General features: G+C 44.7%; 2 protein-coding genes across 3 annotated transcripts; both read left to right on the top strand.

Moving 5' to 3' along the window:
* Positions 1-2,131: 2,131 nt before the first annotated feature.
* On the top strand, positions 2,132-22,376 carry LOC119433521 (BET1-like protein). Of its 2 annotated transcripts, none has more exons than XM_049658923.1 (4): positions 2,132-2,178; positions 4,768-4,849; positions 10,661-10,717; positions 17,999-22,376. In XM_049658923.1, exons 2-4 carry the CDS (start codon positions 4,772-4,774, stop codon positions 18,167-18,169), a joined length of 306 nt encoding a protein of 101 aa, XP_049514880.1. In that variant the 5' UTR covers positions 2,132-2,178; positions 4,768-4,771; the 3' UTR covers positions 18,170-22,376. The 2 variants fall into 2 exon arrangements, with proteins under 2 accessions (XP_049514880.1, XP_037556691.1); XM_037700763.2 differs by lacking the exon at positions 2,132-2,178 and adding an exon at positions 2,531-2,753.
* LOC119433520 (E3 ubiquitin-protein ligase PPP1R11) lies at positions 2,752-4,350 on the top strand. The gene has a single exon (XM_037700762.1). It carries the CDS (start codon positions 2,950-2,952, stop codon positions 3,556-3,558), a length of 609 nt encoding a protein of 202 aa, XP_037556690.1. The 5' UTR covers positions 2,752-2,949; the 3' UTR covers positions 3,559-4,350.
* Positions 22,377-23,484: the final 1,108 nt, after the last annotated feature.

Raw genomic sequence — 23,484 nt, 5'->3', positions numbered from 1 at the left:
AGAGGCTTGGGCTAGTCTGTACATACTCAAGAGGGAAACAGCTCGAAAAAAACACGACTAGAAGACATGAAGGGAGACACACACCAGCGCTGGTGTGTGTCTCCCTTCTTGTCTTTTCGTGTTTTTTCGCGCTGTTTCCCTCTCGAGAGAGAAAGGAGCTTTTCCAGCCATATCGCAATTTGTTTCCTGTACACTTGGAAAAAATAAAGCTGTTTACAACAGCAATGTCACTGCAGTGGAAGAACAGTGTCTTCCACCACCTGACACACTCAACACGTTATAGGATGAAATTAGCTGGTCCGACTTGCCCACACCAAGCATGCCTTTGTTGTACTGTTCGATCAAGAGTGGTTTCTTTATGGAGACCATTGTCCATTCGTCTCCTCTCCTCACATTTCGCGTTGCATCGACATGATTGTTGGCAGTATGTGCTGTGCTCATCATATTTACAGCACACTTGTCCTTCCACTGTAAGTACAGCACATCTTGGCATCGCAGCCAGCGAATGTCCCCTCGTGTTGCTCCTTTTTCCTAGGTGGAGTCTTTCAACTGGGATGGAAATTCACGACGATCTTTGCGTGTTGTTCCGCACGAGAGAGTTTTCCGCTCAAGTACCGTATAGACTCGTGTATGGGCCGCATCAGTGTAAAAGCCGCACCCCCAACTTGGCAGCCCCAAATTTGGGAAAAATTATTTTCAACGGAGAAGCAATTGCGTTCGGTGTCCCGAGGCCATGCACGTGCATCGGCGAATTTCGCACGCTCTGTACTTCCGTGTGTAGCTACTAGATGGCGAGAGCCATCTAGTAGCAGCATTTATTATCTACAGCTATCTAGTAGCGGCCCTTCCATGGGACCGGTCCCGTGTAAGGGCCGCACCTTGTCATAATTGTGAAAAAAATTGCTGCCCTTGCATGAGTCTATACGGTAGATGTACAAAGAGGGAGGTTGACATATAAAAGTCATCAAGGTAGATGGCATACCCTTGCTCCAAACATGCCGCACACCGCACACAGGCGGGCCACAACATCATCTGCAAGTCCTTTAGAACTTGGTGTTTCGCATTCCCTGGTGTAAAAACTGAATTGGACAGTAGCCTGTGCTTGAGTCAGCAAGGAGCCAGAGCTTGTATCCCCACTTGACCCCATTGTCCCACATATACTGACGAATTGCAGATCGCCCTTTCGACGTTACCATTCGCTCATCAACACACAAATTCCGATATGGCTGGAAAAGCTGAGAGGAGACATTGTTGATATGTTGCAGCAGATATGTAATCCTGTGCAGCTTGCCATCCCTGATGGGGTCAGACTTCTCTGGGTCCATGACACTAAAAAAAAGTAAGAAATGGAAAGAAACGGCTTCTGGGCATAATCCTAGGAGGAATGAGGCCAGAAAATAATTCCGAGGTGCACGTTCCACTATAGATGCAGGCGAGGCAACTCCACAATTCCCATGTAGATGAGAACTCCTATGCACTGCATCACTTCATCAGGAAAGAAATTTTCCATATGACCCATCCTTTTTGGCATATGCTTATTTCTCCAAGATCTGCATCCACGCGCATATTTGTTCGTTTTCTCACAGATCAGGTTGATTAATACTGTGGTGAAAAAGAGTTTAAAGGAATCGACGGCCCGCACAAAGCGGTTCGCGTCACAACGGGGCGCCCCGCCCACTTCGACCCCCGGGTTTTGTCCAGACTAGTAAAAACTGCACACGCTTTACAGCTGCTGGAAAGAAATCGTGTCCGTAGGACGTTGAGACCCTGAGACCCTGAAATAAGTAATAGAGCTGTCAGTACAAGCTCCGCCGCTCATAATTATTTGCCACTCCCTGGTTACGCCACTGCTAAAAAGGGGATAGAATAAAGAACTGAATGAAGTTGCACAGTGAACTAGACCAGCAGCTGACTGGGCGAGACTAGGCTCTAGCCATGGGCAGACCTAGAGTGTACACTCTAGTCAGAAATCACAGGCCGCAGTCAGTGGCGACGACATGCGCGCACGAGCCAAGAAAGATACTAAAGTCACTTTAGAAACTTATGAAAGATACGACAACCATGCGCTTCCTTTCGGGAAGTGCAACACGGCGAGATGCTGCTCATAGAATAAGTTGAATAACCAACTGTGCTGCTCAAGACGCCGAAGGACTGTCCAAGAAGTGTCGCTTGAAACAGGCAAGCGTCTGCTTCTACTTTGCTTGTGGGCTACCGAGATGGTTGGTTGGTTTCTTCCTGTGTCTGTGCAACGCCTCCTATTTAGGAGGCGTTGGTCTGTGTTACAGTGGCTGTGCGTGCGTGTGTGTGTTCTTTTTTCTTTTCAAGGCGTCGAGCATTTCGCGGGTTCCTCGATCGTCTTTCTGACATTCTCTACTACTGCTGATAGGTGTTCTCTGGTACTACCATGCGCACATCAAGCCAGGAATCGCATTTCCCCCTTCATTTTACTGTCATTGTTGTAACCTTCTCTAGTTTTCTTTCTTTTTTTAATGTTGTCTTCGCGGAAGCTACGAGAAGCAGCATCCCCATCGCGTCCGTCATCCGCTGATGAATCCAAAATGGCGAATTGTGTAGGTGCGTCGTCGTCGCGATGAGCCCCTACGCGGCATCGTTTTTACGTCGTGTCAAGCTGAAAGCTGTCCTCGTACGAAATTAGAGCTCTCAGCGACCGTGGGAACAGAAGAAAAGAACCCTGCAGGAGCGCTTCGAACAGCTGAAGAGGAGGCAGCGCAGAGCCTGCCCCCCGAAACCTGGTAAAGGCATCTCTTCCATCGATATCTGTTTATCATCGCCCGTGTGAGCTCAGCTCTTTGAACGAAGCAGCTGCGTAGACAGCGTTACGGCGACGCGTCGTGTTTTCACCGCTCTACGGAAAAGGAACGCGCTGCGCGTTTGAGTCCGTTCTCCGACAAAAGAGGCCGCAACAGGGTGCGCGCCGCCGAGAAAAAGATGGCCACCATGTCGCAAACGAAAGTGCACACCTCCGAAGGATCGGAGACCGAGGCTCCCAGCGGCGCCCGCGTCGTGCTGAAGCTGAGAAAGCCGGCTTCCAGGAACCGGCCCCACGTCGCCTGGACCGAGGGCACCGTCGACAACGAGCACATGAACCGTCGCAAGTCGAAGTGTTGTTGCGTGTACGTCAAGCCGCACAAGTTCAACGAGAGCTCGAGCGAGAGCGAGGACGAAGAATGCGAGAACTGCCGCGGCCACGTCGAGCGCAGGCGGAGGAACAAGGAGCCGGCGGCGCCCGCTGGCACCGTTACGACGGCTTCCGCGGAGTCGACGGCCGAAGAGGTGGCGGGCGCTCCGCCGGCCTCCAGACGCCACGTCGCCTGGGCCGCCGACACGGTCGACAACGAGAACATGAACAAGCGCAAGTCCAAGTGCTGCTGCATCTTTGAGAAGAGGCACGAGTTCGGCGAGAGCTCGTCGGACAGCGAGGCGGACGACTGCCCCAACTGCCGCGGCCACAAGGAGGTCAGATCCAAGAAGAACGCGAACGACGCCGCCGAGCCTCTGCTGGCGAGCCAGTTCATGGTTCACGGCGACGCCTCTTAAAGTGCCGTCGTTTCGTACACAAACTCGCAGTGGTGCCCGTTTCAGCCCAGTTCCTTTGCTGGAGTCGAAGGAGAGAGACGTTCATCCCAAAGACACCCGCTTGCCCGATGCATCCTTATGGCGACCGGCAGTGAAAAAAAAAAAAATTAAATTAGGTGGCCGCGTGTACGTGCCATAACTCTGTCGTCTGAGAAGTCAGAGGTACCCATAATTGACATATAGCTGAGAAATGACAGGGCTCACGAGTAGACAGGGCTCACGAGTTTATTCATGGTACTGCGCCTCTGACCCAGGAAACTCATGGCAAAGAGTTGTTTCTGAATTCATTTTCTTACTAGCCTAGTGGTGCAGAGGGTAGAAAAGGTCATTAAGTGGCTGTGCACAAAAGCCTGCTTCAAGTTTATAGATGCATTTTAAGCTTACTTGCTTTGTTAGGCAATTTACCACCTCTTAGCCAAGTGCTGGGCAATATGCATTCTTCATTTCGTAAACATTTCATTGTTTTGCATTGTTGGGCTGTTGATGATGTTGCAGTGCATATTAGCCCTAAGTCTGTGATAATTGTGTTGCACAGTCTGTGAGCAATTATTTGTTGAGCTGTGGTGCTTATTATCAATCAGACATAATTGCACCTGAAGTGGGAAAGATGAAAAATGCTGGAGTGCCTGCTTCCCATGAGCAAGACAGCTGCAATTGTGTTGAAAGACATCACTGCAAGAAAAAAAAAAAAAATGATCGTGGCTGCCATAAACTGTCTGTACAAATGTTGTTGCCAATAAAGGACGGACTGAAGTACTGTGTTCTCAGTTTAATTTTAAGTTTGTTCATGGGGTGAAGCAAGCCAGTTTTCCCCATCCATGGTTGGACAACATATTGAGCGTAGCCTTGCCATAGCTGTTTCATCTCAATAGATCAGCATTGCTTAGTGCCAGAGGATCATTTTGGATACAGTGCTTGTAAAAAAGTTGAGCAACCGCATTAAGGGGTCCAGTTTATGTTAATGGCATTGTAACAGTACTCAACATAGTGAATTGTGCACAAGGCTGCCTAATAAGTTATTTTGTGCATTCCTCCAATTATGCTGTGAGAAATGCGTGTACACAAGAATGTTCCAGAGCTCGGATGCTGAAAAACGGCTAGACTGTCATGACTGCAGAGGGAAAAGCGCCATTGGCTGACAGCCGTCCTTGTATTTCTATCGATTTTCAGAACAATGGAGGAAGAACGGCTTGAAACGGAAAACCGGCGCTTGGCTGACCAACTGTCCAATCAGGTGTCTCATCTCAAGAGTGTAAGATTACTCAGTCTGTCTGACCTCTTGCATTCCCCCCACCTCATGTCAGCTGCTTTCCTTACAAACTTAAAAGCTTATCCATACTTTTATTTTAATTATATGGACTGCACACATTTATCATTACCTGCTGCACAGGGTGACTGGATGTGGTGCTCTGCAGCTGAGCTTCTGGTCAGGGGTTTCATTCCCGACCACAGTCTGATCGGGGTAGAAAGCAGAAACATTCAAGTGCATTTGGGTGCATGTTAAAAGCCGAGGCGGTCAAAATGAATTTGAAGCACTCTGCTATAATCTCCCTCATAGCTAGGATTCTGCGTGTTAAGATTAATCAGATAAAATCTGAAAAACGCTAGCCAGTTAAAAAATTTGACAGTTTGGATGTATCCAGAAAATTTTGGGGCCCACAGTTGAACTCGCATGACCGTGTCGTGACTACACTTGCGGAAAAAAAAGTGACAAGCTGAAGCTCTTTGTCATGATGGTAAACTCCTCATGCAACTTGGTCATTGAGTTAAGGTCCGGAAAAACATCTCAATAATTGAAGAACGAGAGCCCGAGTCTACTTTTATGCATAATGTGCGCCTGTAGGCGCCACCAAGTCAGTGGAATGACACATCTGCAACAAATTTTGTGCGGACATTGACAGCATGTTTGGCATCATAGGTGAGGAGATGTGCCATGAAGTCCAGCTTCCAAGAGTTCTATGCTACTGTTGCAGAAAAGTGAAGGTGCACCAAGCAGTGAAAACATCCTCAAAAGTTGCAGTACACCAGCGAGTCATTTCGGTACTGCGCTCAGATTCTTAACCCATACATGAAGACAAGTGCTAGCAGCATTTGACACGCATGAGCAGTTGTTTTCTGCCGTTTTACCACTGGTGCATAGCAATACCTTGCTGGAAAGAGATTTTTCAGAATACCATGTGTATTCTGTTGAAGAAATCCTTGATGCCCTTGTTTTCTGAAGGGTCCATGGCTGAGACTGGCCCATCCTTTCACGTCCTATGCTGAACCTACTGGCTTATTCTATATCCGGTGCTAATGTAAAAAGGGCATTCTCAATGTTTCTTTCTGTAAATAAAAGCATGCCACAATGACCGATTCCTACATTGGTTAATATGCGTGTATAAATTACGGTAAATTGTAATGATGGATAAACCTTCGTGCTATTCTAAATGTTAACTATAAATGCAAGTGGCTCTCTTCTTTTTTTCTTCGACTTTTTTTTTTCTTTCTTCCTTTTTTGCTAACAAGGCTGTTTTTGGGGTATGGGTGAGCAAAACTAAAGGTTAATAACAGCAATGAAGGCCAGAAAACTCAGAATTTAATTCCACCATGAAGGAATGCTTCGATAAGCTCCAGTTATTATAAAAAGAAATCCTAAAAAACATTTTCCGATTTTGCCCAAAATTAAACTCAGAAAATGTAGAACTCAGCTCGTAGCCTACTGTACAGCTTCAGGATGTAAAACTCCATCAATTAAATGAACCCTGAAACAACTTTGACAATTCTGTACAAGTGCATCGAGTCTTGATAATCGCAAGGACCGGTAGGCCCTTGTGATTATCTAGGGTGAAATCTCGATGCTCTGCATAACCTGTGTAATTTGATTTTGAACATCCGCATCGCTACAGATCACACAGGCACTGCTCCCCCCCCCCCCCCCCTTGTTTTCAGCCATCTCTGGCCATTCTGCATAGAATGGGTGAGCGATGTCACTCGGGCAAGCCGTCTGATTGGCTTCCCACGTGACGTCATCAGGAATACTTACACCGTGCAACTCCACTAAGCTTATTTTTTTATAGCATATGTATACATAGTAATTAGTGTACGTGTACCTGCAAAAATAAGTACACAGATGCAGTAAATGTAGACATTTCTTCAAACCAATGCTGCCTGGGAATGAAAATCATCTGCTACAGCTATTGTCTGTACATCAGGGGCGTAGCCATCGATAATAAATATCGGTAGTTTAAGCAGACTCTATGAACTCCGACGAGAACTGTCAGCGCCTGCAACAAGAGTTTACTTACGCTGTACTGCGCATAACAGTAATCCATGCTTGTCGGCTGTCTGTTTCGTGCATTCTGTTGCGAGTCGGTGGAATTTCACTGCTGGCATCAACCCCTTCATGTGTACATTGCTGGTTTGGGATTCCACAACACAACAGCAACTACCAGCCTTGCGTAATTGCTGGTTTGGGATTCAACACAACAGTAACTACCAGCCTTCCGTAGAGGCGCAATCGCAAACAAGAGACGTTTCGTGCGCAGACTTATCCTGTGCGAGCGCGGCCTAACCGGCACCTGAAGGGAAGCGGCGGAAATGTATACCGGAAATTTCGACCACCTGGGGTCTTTAACGTGCACCTAAATCTAAGTAAACGGGCCTCGAGCATTTTCGCCTTCATCTAAAATGCGGCTGCCGCATTAGTTGCTTCAGAATGCGGCCGCCACATTCTCGCCCAAAACCTCAGAGAGTGTCAAAGCCTTGACAAACACCGTGAAAGTTTTTTTCCATATGTAGAAATGATTCGCTGTAAATTACCAACCCAAACGAAAGCGCCCAGGAATGAAATTGTGATAGTAGCACCGGTTCCTTGAATTATGTCAATGCGAAGCGACGAGAACAAAGGGTGGGTAAGTGGGGCGGGGGGTTGCAGAAAAAAATTTTTTTTTTTGGGGGGGGGGGTGTGAACCCCCTGGCTACGCCCCTGCTGTACATGTTTGTACAGCTGTTGTATGTACATTTGATGCACATGCGAGGGAAGGAGAGGAATTAAGAGCTGGGTTTTGCGGGAGCTTTGTGAGGCTGCGCATATCAAGGGGAAGGGTGAGAATGAATGCGACAAAGCTTAATAATAGTATAGTGGCGATGGCAGCTGATGGGATGCGGATGGGTTATCTCAGAAGAACGCAAGTACAGCGACGTCTTCTGGTGCCAGAAATATGAACGGTACCACTAGTGCTGCACTGTGCTCGCCTTTTCGACGAGCACTGCACATAGACTTCATTTTGAAGCCACTACCAGCAGTAAGGAGAAAAATTGTGCCGGAAAGAGACTCGGGAACACACTCGGTTCGAATCAACTGGAAGTAGACAACACGGTTGCGCCCAAAAAGGCAGGACGCAGCCATTGTTGCACAGAAGAAAAGCTGAGGGGGTATGCCACGGCTTGAGAAAAGGGTAATGCTCAACGTCTTGTCTTGCGTGTGTAGGCCATTTCATATAGTGAGCTGACATAAAATTCTTGTGAAAAAGCAAAAAAACACACCACCATTGAAATGCCGTTAAAAGATCCACTTTTAATACAGTTAGCATTCTTCGGGAACTTCAAGTGCTTTTCACTATACCCATCCATATATAACCTCTTTCACGTCAACTAGGGACACTGGGACCTGTATAGACAATTCTTTACCTCGTGGCAAATGCTCAGGAATTAAAAAAAAAAATTGGGGGGCCATTGGGTAAGTGCAACTGTGACACTAGGTGTGTGAACATTCTTGGCCAGTCCTCGAGAACGGATGTGTCACTGGATGGGTATAGACAAGCAGAACAAGAGGCAAGAAGTGAAGGCGGCTAGAGAGAAGGGAAAAAGTTGGCTTCAAAAGCAGCCGAATGTGTTCAACAAAGTGAAGTGAACAAAATGGGACAGGAGCATGCTTTGAGTGAGGAGAATTGAGCTACGGAGAACTGAAGAAGATGCCAATAACAGAAAATTAAAGAAGTCGGTTACATAAATTTGGCAAGGTGTGTTGCTACATTGGCTCAGTGCTAGTCAGATTTACGTCGACGTTCATCTCGAGATCGGTTCTGCCGGAATTTTAGTTTTCCTGGTAATGACTTTGATCTGCTTCAAAGAAGAAGTGCTGCAGAAGTAATACAGGAAGGGAACAAACTGTTGCACTCCTGCAATTCCACTTCAACAGCTGTAAAAGTTTCTTGTAAAAGAATACTGTGAAAGCTGGCTTTGTTATACGGGGGATAGTACCGGTGATCTACCCAATTTTGTTTTTGAATTGCTCGACACACTGTCACAAAAATTTCACTGTCACATTTTTCTAGGAGACCGTGTAATAGAGCTTTAATATAATGTGGAGTGTTTCAGCAACAATTGTGCCACATTATCCAAAGCAGTATTCACAACGAAAGCTTTACTTTTGCTGGCCTTTATTCACAGCAGTGCCAGACATCCAAAGTAGTGTGCTAATCACTAGTATTGTCATCAAGTTAGAAAAATTTTCGGTACATTTTAAATAACTATTTCAGGGAGTATGCTGCATTGCACAACTGCAGCTAGTCGCTCCCCAAAATGTTTTCACTTACCGTACTTTCCGGTGTATAAGACGCATTTTTTTTCTGAAATTTTCGTCGCTGCGTCTTGTAGAACGGTGCGACTTATGCACGTTTTTTTTTTTTCCCTGGGAAAGCTGCCGTCATAATCGGATACAATGTTATGGCCACGCGGAGCGCGCTGGTTGACGTAATTGCTACGTGTTCTGTGCGCGCTATCGAGGTGCCGGGCTCTTCTCATGATTGAGTTCCCGAGCGCCGTGCGAGAAGGACGGAGCAGCAACGCAAGCGGCGGCAGGCCGATCGTGAGTCCGCCAACCCTGAATTCGTCGCATCTGCAGATCGCTGTCAAGATACGGCGCGTGCCGCTGCGCAAACTACGCAGTTGCTACCAGAGTACAAACCTTCCCCCCTCCCCCACCTCCCTCCCGTGCTGCCTTCCCACTTTTCTCCCTTGTACGCGATTCGGCTCACCGTCGGATGCTTTCACTCGCACATACAGCGTATGGCGCACGGGGACGATGTTATCGCCCTTTATTGCCCTTGGACTTTATACAGAACATCGCGGCAACCACGACAGCAGAAATGCGCCTGGAGCGGAAATATATGGCACCCATACGCTTGCGCGTGACCCGCTTTCACGTAAAGAAACGTCATGATTTTTTTTAAATTGCTTACCGAACGAAGAGGTGCGTCTTATACACCTGTGCGACTTATATACGTTTTTTTCTGGAAAAGCTGCCGGTTTGAGGGGGGTGCGTCTGCGACTTATAGACTGGAAAATACGGTAGTCATAATAATGAGGGTACCATGTGTTTCTACATAATTTTGCCTAAAACCACCATGAGATACATTTTTATACATATTTATGTCCCACAATGAGCAAGTGGTACTTTGTGAAAAAATAATGAGTAGAAAGGAGGCTACATGAGAGAAAATTTAAGCGCTGCTGAGCTACGAAGTGATCAGATAGACGTGTGTTAGGCACAGGGACAATAACTTCTCAAAAGCCACTAAAACTCTTACTTGACTGGGCCTCTCACAATTTCATTCGAATACCCACATAAGCCAAAGAGCAAGTTGTTCAAACACACACACACACACACACGTAAAAAGAATCAGCACATTTTGGAAGTAGATATCTTAGAACTTGTGCTACTTTGAAAATTATTGCTTTGTAGACATTTTGTGAGCACTGACTGATTTGAACTGTGCATTTGCAGCATATGCATTAAAGTTACTGAATGGTATTTGTCAAAAATTGGTTAATTGATGACGTTAATGGCAAATATAACGAAAACTATGATGTGCCGAAACAATACGACTATTGGCGAGCAAAATTAGCTTCTCTTTAATGCCCCTATTTTTAATAACGGCAAACAATGGTTGCTGAAACGTGCCATAAGGTTGTTTCCGTCCTTAGCAAGGGTGTTAGTTATGATAAATTTGTAAGGGTCGGGGTATGTACTGTGTCTCGGCAAAGTGGCTTTAACCTACTCCACATTGTTTGTCCCTAGCTGGCCTATGACATCGAACTGGAGACCAAAGAACACAACCGCCTACTTGGAGGACTCGTGAGTCATATGTTTAAAAACTTCTGTGTTGCTATGATTTATTGCAAGAAGGGCAGTCAAGTTTTTTCAATTGTGCACTATCCTAGGGATATCATCATCATCATCAGCCTATATTTATGTCCACTGCAGGACCAAGGCCTCTCCCTGTGATCTCCAATTACCCCTGTCTTATGCTAGCTGATTCCAACTTGCGCCTGCAAATTTCCTAACTTCATCACCCCGCCTAGTTTTCTGCCGTCCTCGACTGCGCTTCCCTTGTCTTGGTATCCATTCTGTAACTCTAATGGTCCACCTTGGGATATAATGCCTTATAAATCTTTAAATTTCACCGAGGAAGCTTTTTTTATATCCCACCACATGCACAGATCTGCCTGCCAATAGCTAAGCATCAGCTTTGTAGGTGCTTGGACTTGATGTATAACCTCTTCAGGCGCTGTTGATACAACTAACACATTGAGAAAACCCCTCACTATAAAGGAAATTAAAAAATCATTGAAGTAATGATGTTTTAAAGGGCCCTGAACCACCCCTCGGGCTTGGTAAAATAACATAGTCTGTGGTTAGTATACGTTGCTGTGAACAGTTCAGCCAAGTTTTGCTGTTGTACACGGTCCGTGGAGCTCGCAAGTGGAGTGCGAAGTCACGTTTCTCTTTAACGCTCTCTCTTTTCATGCAGAAGCCTGTTCCTCACTCTCTTCTGAACACTTTATTTCCTAATAAAGCGGATTCCCATACGCGGCTGCTATTGGTAGCTGCGGTGGGCTACGTAGCGTAGATACCAGAGCCACCGTGGAGTGCCGGCACGATTCCACTGGCTAAGTGCACTGTGGCTGGCTGAGGACAACCGCATTTGGCTTACGTTTAGTGCGTCATAGGCCCCAAAATCAGAAGTTGTGGTGTCTACGTTAACATCCAAAATGAAATTTGAACTGCGTGCCACAGGGAGATCTAGAAGGCGGACCATCGTGGCCACACCCCACTCCGCCATAGCCTTCGCTGTGCAAGGCATTGAAGAAGGAACGGGAGCACAGCAGAGGCCGTGTTTGATTGCCAATAACTCCGCTTCTGCTAAACGCATTGAAGTACTTTTTGCAGCAAAGTATTTCTGAGAGAGCCTATTTTCACTTCAGATGCCTTTCTCCACGTCAATAAAGAGTGGTTCAGGGCCCCTTTAAACATGTGAGATACATCCCAAGAGGCTTCTTATTGTACCTGCATTCTGAGATTTATCAATATGAGCTAGGTGCATTACTGAAAGGAGTTATAATATTACAGTGAGTTATGTTTGTGTGTTTTTTGCAATGCTAGTATGTTTTCATGTGGGAAGGCTCTCTTCTTTCATGGCTTTTGACAGTAATGGATTGCACTAGGCGAATTGCTGAAGTTTATTGCTGTTTTTCAAATACAGTTCTTATGAAATAGTTGATACGACTCCTGCACTTGAGGTATTCTTGGGAGCTCAGGTGTGGAGTTCATACTTGTGGACACACCAAAACTCACTGAAACTTCAGGATTGCAAGCCTGTTCTGCTGCAGCTTGTCTTTATTGATACTGAAGATGAAAGAAATCTGTTCAACCTAAACATTCAACTGTGAAAATTAAGTGGCTCCTGAAGGGAATAATCTGTAGCAAGAAGCGCGATATAAATACCTCATTTATGACTGCTGATATAATACCTTTCATATTCACATGGGGACTTTATGGGGGCACTTCAGTACTGTTTGAACAACGTTAAGAAAACATTTACAATCTGTAGGCAATGCTGCCATGAGTATGTGAACCAAATATTTTTCCACTGCATGCAGCAGGGAGCCCAAAATCTCATGTAAAAGAACGCCCACTCTCTAGTGCGGCTTTTGAGCACCCTTCCAATATGTCAGCCGATAGACCCCAGCCATTGAGGGAATGTTCATGTTCATGAGTTACTCCCGAGTGAAAGCTCATGCTTGCATGCTCATTCCTCCAGTCTTCTAGCAAACGAGGAAGTGTTGTGTGCTAACATGTCACACGCTTCTCACCACTCCTTCAGCGCCTTTTGGCACGTTTGTCAGGTGCCAAAAGGCAATGAAGCCTTGAAGGGTTACCTTAAGTACACCATGTAAAGAACAAAAAAGGTAGGAGCAGTAGGCATGGCATTGCTGTCAGCAGTGCCCCAGGAAATGTTGCGTTGAGGAGGAAGGGGGAAAGTAAGCATTGCGCTCTGTATATCTCCGTTATTATTAGGTGCTTTTCAAAAACTTTCTGTGGTAATATATTCATTAAAAGGCATTGCACTCACTCGACTGTGTTTTCAGTTTTGAAGAAAAGGTATTGCAGGGCTTAAGTAATAGTGGGTTTTGGTGAAGTATAGTTGGCAGTACTATATGATAGGCCGGTATCATCGAAAAGGTAATATAAAGTATATGATCTCTGGACTCTACCAGTGCTAGCCTGCACAGTAAAAAACTCGAGACAGCAAAGAAACTTTTAAGGGAAACTGGAGTACCTTGAAAAGGGGGATCGAAAGGAAGGTGGTAGGTGTAATGGTTTAGAGAGAGCATGACAGCAGTATTCAATGTAAGATGCAAGTGAAATTCTAGTTAAGAATAACAGGGATGTGGTGCTATAGCCCAGTGACTATGATGTTGCTCTGCTGAGCTTGAGGTCGTGGCTTCAATCCTGGCTGCGGTGGCCGCATTTCAATGGGAGCGAAGGCAAGAACGTTCGTGTATCATGCATTAGGTGCACATTAAAGAGCCCTAGGCAGGTAAAAACTAATCCAGAGTCCCCTCGCTACAGCATGCCTTATATTCAGATTGTGGTTGTGGCATCTAAAACTCCAAATTTTCTTTTCTTTCTTCTTTTTTTTTTATGAAAGGAAAAAGTGGTGTCGAGCAGGTCATGTAATTCACAAAAGAAGTAGCTGCTGGTCTGTTAACGTAACAGTAGCCGTCAACAGAAGGGAGATGCATTTTAAGGCAAAAGAGTGAGATGAAGTAAAAATAGAATAAACAAAACAAAGAAAGAAAACAGCAGACCTGAGCAATTCCTATGGTGCTGAACTCATGTGCTGTGACAGCAGCAAGGCTCTGACAACGAACATCGCCTTCTTCTCAAGAATAACTTCTTTGCAATGCAACACAATGCTGTCCTTATGCACTACAGTGTTTGCCTGTAGTGGCCTCTGAAATACATGCACAGGCACTCAGAACCTGCGTTATGTGCAAAACTTCATGCACATGCTCAGGAGAATTGGTAGGCTAGGTGGTTGGCCGTGATCATTTCAAAGGCAGTGCACTTCTTGAGACATACTAGATGAACACTATTCAGTTGTGCTTGTCTGATTTAGTATTCCTCTATGGCTCATTCACATTCATATGTTTTGCTGACATTCATATGTAACAAATAATCTGCCTCACCAAATTATGTGTTGCACCTCCATAGTGAAGCTGTTGAATATCATGCACGCCTGCGTGCCACTAAAGCACGCAGGTCTGCGTGCTTTAGAGGCACCTATGAGCAGCTACATATGTGCAGGCAAATTTCCGTAATTTACTGTTTGACTACGCAGAACATACATGTGTTCAGTGGCACTGCTTTGTGAGTCAAGATGCTATGCTATATAAACCAGCTTGCTGAGGCTCGGATTGTTTATAGTGCAAGCAATACAGTGGCGGTGAGGCAAAGTTTTGTTTTGCTTCAGCCTATGGTGAAGATGAACCATAGGTTAAGAAGGTGGCCTGACAGCAACGTAATGACCGCAGGGGCGGATCCAGGTTTTTTCTGAGGGAGGGGTCAGGTTCTGTCAATCATGATGATGATGATTGTAGTCTTTCTTATTTACCGAAATTCACCGTTTCTGCTCATGATAAACCCGCCTTTTGTACGGCTAGTGCAACGCCTGTAGCGAAGCCAGGTATTGGTTTCTCCGAACTTATAGGAAAGGGACGTTGCCCAACACAACCATGTGCTTGGCGGCTGTGCCTGATAATGTATCGAAGTCTCTAAGTCTAGTTGGTTCATGCACATGGAAACGTTTCTTTGATTTTCCGTAGACGCAATGCAAAAAAAAGTCTGCTTAAGACCAACCGCCTCAGATGTACTCTTCAGTTAAGACAAACATTCGGAGTGACCACCACCGCTACCGATCCTAAAAGCTAGGGTGCCTTGGATGCGCCGTGCCCGGGGGCGCGCACATCGAGGCAGCTTACTGGAGGCCTGCGGCGCTCATCGTTGGTGGACAGAGGCGGAAAACAGGAGGAGGAAACAAAATAAGTAAAAAGAAAAAAGCGGAGAAACTCTCCTGGCTAGTGCCGTTTCTCAGCGGGAACATGTGACCTCACGTCATATGGGTCCCACAGGGTATGGCCTGTGAGGCGGCAGATGCCTGCTTGAACTCCCTAGTGAACTTCTTCCAGCAGCACGAAAGCACAGAAGGATTTTTAAGGTCATTAGGTGAGATGATGTCGTTTATGGCTGCTCGCCGATTTGCACAGAAGCGACAAACATCCATCACGGATTGGATAAAACCAAGTAAGGATACCACTTAAAACAGTTTTCATCTAAATAAATGCTTTTTATGTAATTTTCCCCCATTGTAAGTACTTCATTTACCATTTTTAAGTAAGATATTTGGATGCACCTGGTCATGTTGCCAATTATTTTTCGGAATACACTTCTGTTAAGACGAACTTCCGATAAGATGAACAAATTTTCATGGTCCCTTCAAGTTCGTCTTAAGGGAGTCCACTGTACTTTATAAAGAGCTATCACTCGAGCTATCGTTGAATCATTGGAATCGACAAGCACAGCACAAAGGTCTTGAAGCAGGCAAATGTTTATGAAACGAGAAGGCGAACAAAAGACGGCAGTGTCAATGCTGCTGACGTTTAGGGCATTTATCTGATTATAAATCAATCCAGTCACTTTTCTTCCAGCTGGAAGGAAAGTAGCTGTCTTTAAATACGAATTACGCGAGCTGCTTGCTTCGCGACGATCTGAAGGGCAGAAGCAGACGGTAGCAGATGACGAAAAAGCACCGGCCACAGCACTCACGGCGCCTGCGTGACACTTGCTACAGCCGCTGGTCGGCGGTGGCGCCGAGCAGACGCCACGCACTCCGGTGTTTCCTTTAACAGTGGACCGCTCTGTACGTCACCAAGATGAGTTACTCCGAGGTGAAAGACCCAGCTATTCCCTCGCCTCTTGCTCTTAACTCCTCTCCAACTAGATTTCTTTTTCGCGCATGCGCACTGGTTCCTACGGAGGGCCCTCCTGGGCACGGACGGACGTTTCGCCTAGGTATATACAGCATCGCTGTAAAACATGTATAGTATACCTGATCAAATCAAGTGCCCTAGGTGACTATTTGTCACCGCACCGTTTCAAAGGAGATACTATTAAATCATCATGATCATCACCTGAAGTTTCTCTGGCGTAAGTGACTGTAGACGGTGATGTTCTTCCTCGGATTCATGGTCCTGTGATGCATTCTCCGCTTTTGCACGGCCCGCTTTCGCTGTCTGTGTTCACGTTGCTGCTGTCGACACCTCTCCGCTTTGTTAGCTTTGTTTCTCCGGCTGAGCGCGCTACGCCGCACCCCTGGCTTTTGCAGGCAACGGTAAGAGGCAACCGATGACACACCGAGGGGGAACTAAAATTAAATTATGGGGTTTTACGTGCCAAAACCAGTTCTGATTATGGGGCACGCCGTAGTGGAGGGCTCCGGAAATTTCGACCACCTGGGGTTCTTTAACGTGCACCTAAAGAACCCCACGTTAAAGAACGAGGGGGAACTAAGTTAATCAGGCGCGAAGGCGCTCGCGCGGACATGGGCATGTTTGACAAAGGGGACTTCCCCTCACTCGCTCGACGCAGCCGATGGGACGAGTAAGGCATAGCCAGCGCCAGGTGGTCCAAGGCATTCATGAGAAAAATTAACTATGGCAACTTCGCAACAACACACCCCTACAGAAAAAAAGCTAAGCTTGTGAGTGAGCTAGCTTTACTTCTACATAGCTGCTACCACTGGTACATGCGAAAAATACTTTTAAGGAATTCTGGTGGCCACATTTTTTGCGACAGGGCCATCACCCTGTCAGCGAGGGGTGATGCAGAAATCTGAGGGAGGGGGGTCAGGACATCCGGACATCCCCCCTGGATCTGCGCCTGAACCATGACAGTCTTGGAGGCCACAGTCTTCCAGGCACTACTGCCTGTTTTGAGTCACAGGCTCACTCACAGAGGCTGCCACACTCTTACAAATTTCGATGACAAAACAGTCTGAAGAAGTAACACCAGTGAATTCTCCTGTCAAGAAATTCAATAAAGTTGGCCAAATTGAATTCTCTTTCATGTTTAAATGCATGCTAATCAACATATCATTAGCAGTTGACTACAATCCACCAACCAAAAATGTGTGTAGTGTTCTTTTTTTTTTTTTCAATCTGATTGATTGTGAAAGCTTTTGATTATTTCAATTTTTTTTTCTGTTTATAATGTTCTCTTGTCTAGCTTTTTTTTTCTGTATCTGTGTATGTGTGTGTGTAGCTACAATATTGGGATAGAAGACTCTACAGTAGCCAAACTTCCCATACTGTCACAGTTAATAAACAATAACAACAATTAAAAATGAGGCATGTTAATTCATTGGACTTGGTGCCATGTCCTTTTATTGCTTGTTCCAATTCTCACCTGTGTGTGCATGATTTTCTCATTTAGGAAAGCTTTTTTCTTTTTTTGGCAAAGGCAGTGTCCTGAACACGGTGTAAAAGTTATATATTACATAGCTCAACTTAATACGTGTCTATAGCATCACTTTAAAGGGCACTACAAAGTAATGCTATTACATTAAGCTTTATTTGTGAGTTGCACTTCTTTAATAGCAAAAGGGCCACTCTTGCTGTGATAGAAGGCTCGGTAAGCCATGAAAGACAAAGTACAGGTGGTGACACCACATTGCAGTACATGATTTCATGTACTTTGACAATGTCCCCTCTGCCCTAGTCAACTATTCTTGGTAAAGAAAGACCACATTGCATTATAAAGGATTCAATGACTCCATATAGCAAGTTTTAATAACGTTCGCTGTGTCAAGATGGCCCAGTTCTAAGAAAATACCTTGAAATCCTTGATGTCACGCTGATTTAACAGTGTGGAGGCTTCAGTGTGAAATAAAAACAAAATTTGAAGTATGGCACTCCATTATGATCAACATTCTTCTGTCAAAGTAATTGAAATAAGGTTTGAAAGCAATATTTTACCAGTGTAAGCTGAATGTGCATTCATGTGGCTTTTCACCAGGGCTGGGACTTTGATGGATCTCAAGGCATTCTCTCGGGCAGCATGGGCCGCGTGAACAAGATGCTCAAGTCCAACAGGTCCAACCGCCGGCTCATGTGCTACGTGATTCTCGGAGTGGTGGTGTTGGTGCTGCTTGGATACGCGCTTGCCAGCAGGGCGACTCATCAATGATGTTACCCAAGCAATGCAAAGGATGTGCACATGCATAAATTTCACATGAAAAAACTGCTTTGTCCTGACACCTGGTGGGTCATCTGTACAGTGCTGATGTACTGTGGCAGCCACTGTTTGTTGTAATTTGCTTTGGAATGTACTGAAGGTTGCCAGGTTTACTGACTTTGTGTCTGGACGCTAACTTTTGAGTTGTGTTAGCTACAACATTTCAGCTGCTGTACTGCTTTACTACTTTCCCGTTCTTGAATGCTATGTTCTCCGTGAATTGCCGGACCACTTCATTTCCGTGCTCGTCGTGGGTAGAAGGGTCAGAAATGCCTATGCTGTCTAGATCCCAGAAGTGCTGTAAGGTTTCAGGCACGGCAGTCTCTGTGCAACTCGTGCAAAGGACGCAAACGTGCACGCGGACTTCTTTAAAAATGCGACCGTTGCATGTTACAGGCCCTTGAAATGTCCAGCCAAGCTTGGTGTTGATCGCAGCAAGTCCTGTCATTTCGTCGTGCGACCAAACATTGTGCAACTCGTGCGAAGGACGCAAACATGCGCGCGGACTTCTTTAAAAATGCGGCCGTCGCATTGTACAGGCCCTTGAAATGTCCAGCCAAGCTTGGTGTTGATCGCAGCAAGTCCTGTCACTTCGTCGTGCGACCAAACATCGTTTAGCACGAGCTTCCACATTATGTCTGCTCGAATGAGCAAGCTTATGCCGACTTCTGTTTTTAGGCCAGGAAGCGATACAAAGTATCCCCTCATCCTGCTCCCATGTGTAGGGTAGCAAATCGGTTGTGCTGAACTGGTTAACCTCCCTGTCTTTCCTTCTCCACCCTTTCCTTCTTTCCTTCCTTGAAAGCAAGGTCAGATACAGTTGAACCGGAAAGAAGTCGCATTCAACATGAGAATGGCTTCATTATAGCCTATATTTGTTATAAGCATATATTTGTTACAAGCTGATATCAAGGAGCAGCTTTTTATAGTTACTGCATTATATCAAATAACTTCCTATATCCATGTTATATCGAGGTTGGATTGTATCACACCGCTAACATAATATTTTGGTAGTAATGAAACTGCTCATGAGCAGTCATGTATTGTGCTATGAAATTCAGCTACTTGTCTCATTTTTGTTTTCCGTGATGCTGAAGTGAATTCTGAGGTCATCATTTGAACATGTCTCTCACATCCACGTAGAGGAGCACGGAGTATGGGTTCCTTATACATCATTAAGTCATTATTTGGCTAAATTTCTCTGATGTGTGGCTCAGAGTGGCTACTTTTGGTTATATTTGAGGATTTTATGGCTACGTGTCGAATTTGGGACTTGGGAACCCTAACACTAGCTTTCTTTTTTGTCTCTCACTCTAATGACACTTTCTTTTTGTTTGTTTTAGTCTGCCCTCTTTCAAAATAGTACTATGTAGTGGATGCTTGATGATCTTATAGCAACGTGGATCAGCTCTTATGTCTGAAGAGTCACATAAGGTGGTTATGTGGCAGTTTAGCTGTTCATGTAATGTGTGAAACAGGTAACTAGTGGTCTATATTATAGGAGAAAGATGGGGTGGCTAGGGAAGAATGTGGTTCAGGACAGCAAAGATTATGGAGAATAAGGGGATGAGGCAATTGAGCGGCTTGAGAATGTTGTGACCTGTCGTGGGATGAGAATAACTGGACATTGCTATAGATACCTTCATTCTGCAGTAGTCTTAAATTATGCTGATGATATAGTCTAGTTCTTCGTGTTATATTCTGTTTTGATTAAGAAGAAAACTGCTGCTGGCCTAATTTGGAGCACAGGCATATTATGGTGACAGCATAATGCTTCTCAAGTGAGTGTTACCCTGATAGTTATAAAGAACTACATCATGAGCTGCAATGGACTTTCAGCAGAAACATTCTGAGTTATGTAATACACATGCTACAATATTGGGAGGTAGTGTAAGTGGGCAGAAAGGGGGATTACATTATTCATTGCAGCAGTAAGTCGATGCTAAAACATCTGAAAGCCATGTAAACGTCTCTGCAAAGGCCTTGAAAGATTTGCCATGTTACTAAAGAAAATGGGGCGACCACATAGCTTCTGCTTTGTTAGTTTAATGTTACTTGCAAAGGTAAGAAAAATGTAGCAGCATACATAGCTATATTGTTTTTCTCTTTACTTGTTTATGATAAGATACATATCCGTTGCTCTTGTTAGCAAGAAAGACTGTTATGAATAAGAAGTGATGGCGTGGAGTTACGACATAGACTTACTCATGCAAATTCATATCACGGTAGTAATAGCATAAGTTTTTTGTGAACAGGTGAATCTATTTTGCAGAGAACCATGAACAGAAAATGCAAAATTTTACATGTGTGCTTTTGATGCAGCTTGTAAAGAGCGCTGCTAATCATGACTCATGACATGCACAAGAAGGCTGGCTGATATCAACTGTCTTCATTATTGAGCTCAAGAATTATGAAAACGTTCAAAACATTGCACAGCCAGGACTGATCTTGCCAGCTTCTTGCAATAACTACATATATGCAAGTGAGAATGTTTCCACGTGTTCGTAACATGGGCTTCGAGTCAATATGGTGAATTTTGCTGGCCGAGGTTCACAGCAGTGGTGGAGTTCAGAATTTGCATGATGATCCCAGACAAAATATTTAGCTGATTTTCTCTTATTCATTACCTAATTAATTACTGTGGTAGTGCAACTAGTGCAATTGCAGAATGTAAGCATGCCATTGCTCAAGCCATATTTGCAAAAAATTCTTACACTTGCATCACTTCCAAGATCACCGTTCCCAAAACTTGCTGCAAGTTGCATTGGTATTCTACTACATACTCATCGTTTTCTCACAAGCCTTTGGGCAATATGTAACAAAGCTTCATTGAACATGAATGTATGGAAAATCAGGCGTACAAGACACGAACGCAAGGAAACCAAGAGGGACAACATAAACACCGACTATCAACGGAAATGTCACACAGGGATGGAAAAAGAATGAAGACACATAAGCTTTCTGCACATGCTCATGGGAAGGCAAGCGTAGTCCAAAATTTGAACATAGTGTAGTTCTATTCAGACATAGATATTAAGAAGTGCCTCTTATGGTTGAAGTGTGGCATACCAGTAATAGCAGTAGCATGTGCATAAGTCAGGCCTTGATTATCTTGCACAACAAGGAATATTCGTGATGTTATCTTTTGCGAGTGCCCACTGATTGATAGGTAGGCACTGGCTTCCCATGAGCACAGATAGTTTTTGTGTATTCCTTCTTTTTCCACCCATATGACCTTTAAGGTCATAGTCAGTGTTTGTGTTGTTTTTGTGTCTGCATTTTGTATGCCTGGGATTCCGTACCATGAAACCCTACGAACTTTCTCAGCTTTCTGTTGTTCTAAACACCAAATTTTTATTGCTGATTTCAAGGACCATTATCTTGAAATTGGCGCTGTTGTCAAAATCGCTGCTGAGTTGACTTGTCTTGACCATTACCAGGCTTTAATTTCCCAAATGCAACATGCGCTAAAGTCATTAACCCCTTCCGAGCCTTGGGCGAGCTGTGCTCCTGGTGAAAACATTCCAGGTAAAAATGGTCATGGACGAGCTAAGCTCGTCGATGGTACTTTTCATTTTTTAGCAACGCCATGGATTAGCTGGTTTCATCTCGGTGCTTTGTCATGCTTCTTGCAGATGGCCGCACACAATCTGTGAGGCAGAGCATGTAGGAGCGAGTTTATTTTTGCAGAGGAAGTAAAACAAGTTGGCAACTAGGGTCTTTAAACATAGTGTCGCTAGCAGTTCGAGCTTCGTTGGTTTCCTCGCGAAAAATAAAAGCTGACTTCAGCGATTAATCCGGAGTTGAAGTATATGCTGTTCTTCTATTGAAGAAAGCACCTAGATTCCCAATGCACGCAGCTCAATTTTTTAGAGGCATTACTGGTGAATTAGACAGTCTGAAAGCCATGCGGCAAACTCCATATAAACAAAGTCCCTGCCTACCCGCCTTGCTTCTCGTTTTTGGCATCTCTAGGTGAGACCATGGATGTGGAAGACACAGATGACCATTGGAGTACTTCAGAGTGTACTCTGCAGGCGAACATAGAGTTTCATGTTCTCTTTTCATACCTGTGGCATAATATATGGTACAATGCTGTTAAGATTCAGTTTCCTATAATGGTTGAGGTTTTGAATAAATAAACACTTAAAGCATTGTCTGGCAGCGTTTTTCATAAGAAATGTCCCAATAAAAGAAATTAGTCATTTTTGGTTAGAGTTTAACATAGTAGTGCGTCATGGAAGGGGTTAATTAAAATTTAATTTGTGTTAATTATGTCCGTCCCATCCCCACTGCTGACCACCGTTCCAGTGTCAGCAAATGTAGCTAGACACTTGGAGGGTGGCAGTTTGGGCTAGTTGAGTTGGTATTCCATAGTCTAATAAGCTAAAAGCGCGAACGAAGACGGGATGACAAGAAACACAGACAGGCGCTTACTTCTAACTGAGTCTAATGTGGGAAACCAACGATTTTTATACATGTTGCTAGAAACATGTATAAAAGTTGTCGGTTTTCTGCATTAAACTCAGTTGGAAGTAAGCGTCCGTCTGTGTTTCTTGTCATCCCGTCTTCGTTCGCGCTTTTAACTTATTAGACATTAGAAGTGCAAGCAACAGTAATTTCCTTACTTTTCTTTTGCTCATTTATATTTTAAAAAAATACACTTACATAAGTTGTAAAATTCATGGTGTGCACCACTCATTTGAATTTAGGCCAGAAAAAGTATCTGCGGAGTATCTTCTGTGGACGTAGCTGTTACAGAATTTTTTTGGAACCGCTTGAAATTATGAAGAGATACGTAGGGAGATGGTCATAACAGTAATTAGCCACCCATGTTGGTGCACTGGCACCTCAAGGTCATGACAGGTTTTATTGGAAAGTAAATGCGGATATATGAGGGTCTGATCACTGTGACTATGCTGTAAAGTTGTAAGAATTTTTTTTTTCTTTTTGCACAATGAACGATAACTGCGCGCCCTATTCCGTCCGGCCTTTTTTGGTTCACGATCGAAACGCACATTTGGTCAGGATTACAGCGTCATCCCGGCGATGCCACGGTGATGTAATGTTAAGTTAAATGTACATTGAAATACGTTCCGTGTAGTGTATCTGTTTGAAGAACACTACAGATGCAAATAGCGAATAAAAACAGATTAATTGTTAGCTAGGTTATGAATTTCTAGAAACCTCGACTGATAGCGGCGTGTTTCATGCCAGGTGACGACCGAGTTTAAGTCTGGGTTCCACCTTAATTCCACAGTCTTTCG

The sequence above is a fragment of the Dermacentor silvarum genome, chromosome 11 (assembly GCF_013339745.2).
Source record: "Dermacentor silvarum isolate Dsil-2018 chromosome 11, BIME_Dsil_1.4, whole genome shotgun sequence".
Classification (NCBI taxonomy): Eukaryota; Metazoa; Arthropoda; class Arachnida; order Ixodida; family Ixodidae; genus Dermacentor; species Dermacentor silvarum.
This window is presented reverse-complemented; position numbering and strand designations above follow the sequence as displayed.

Coding starts and splice junctions, on each gene's coding strand:
- LOC119433520 (XM_037700762.1), top strand. CDS start 2,950: ATGGCCACCATGTCGCAAACGAAAGTGCACACCTCCGAAGGATCGGAG.
- LOC119433521 (XM_049658923.1), top strand. CDS start 4,772: ATGGAGGAAGAACGGCTTGAAACGGAAAACCGGCGCTTGGCTGACCAA. Junction 4,850..10,660: donor AGGTGTCTCATCTCAAGAGT/GTAAGATTACTC, acceptor GTTTGTCCCTAG/CTGGCCTATGACATCGAACT. Junction 10,718..17,998: donor ACCGCCTACTTGGAGGACTC/GTGAGTCATATG, acceptor GCTTTTCACCAG/GGCTGGGACTTTGATGGATC.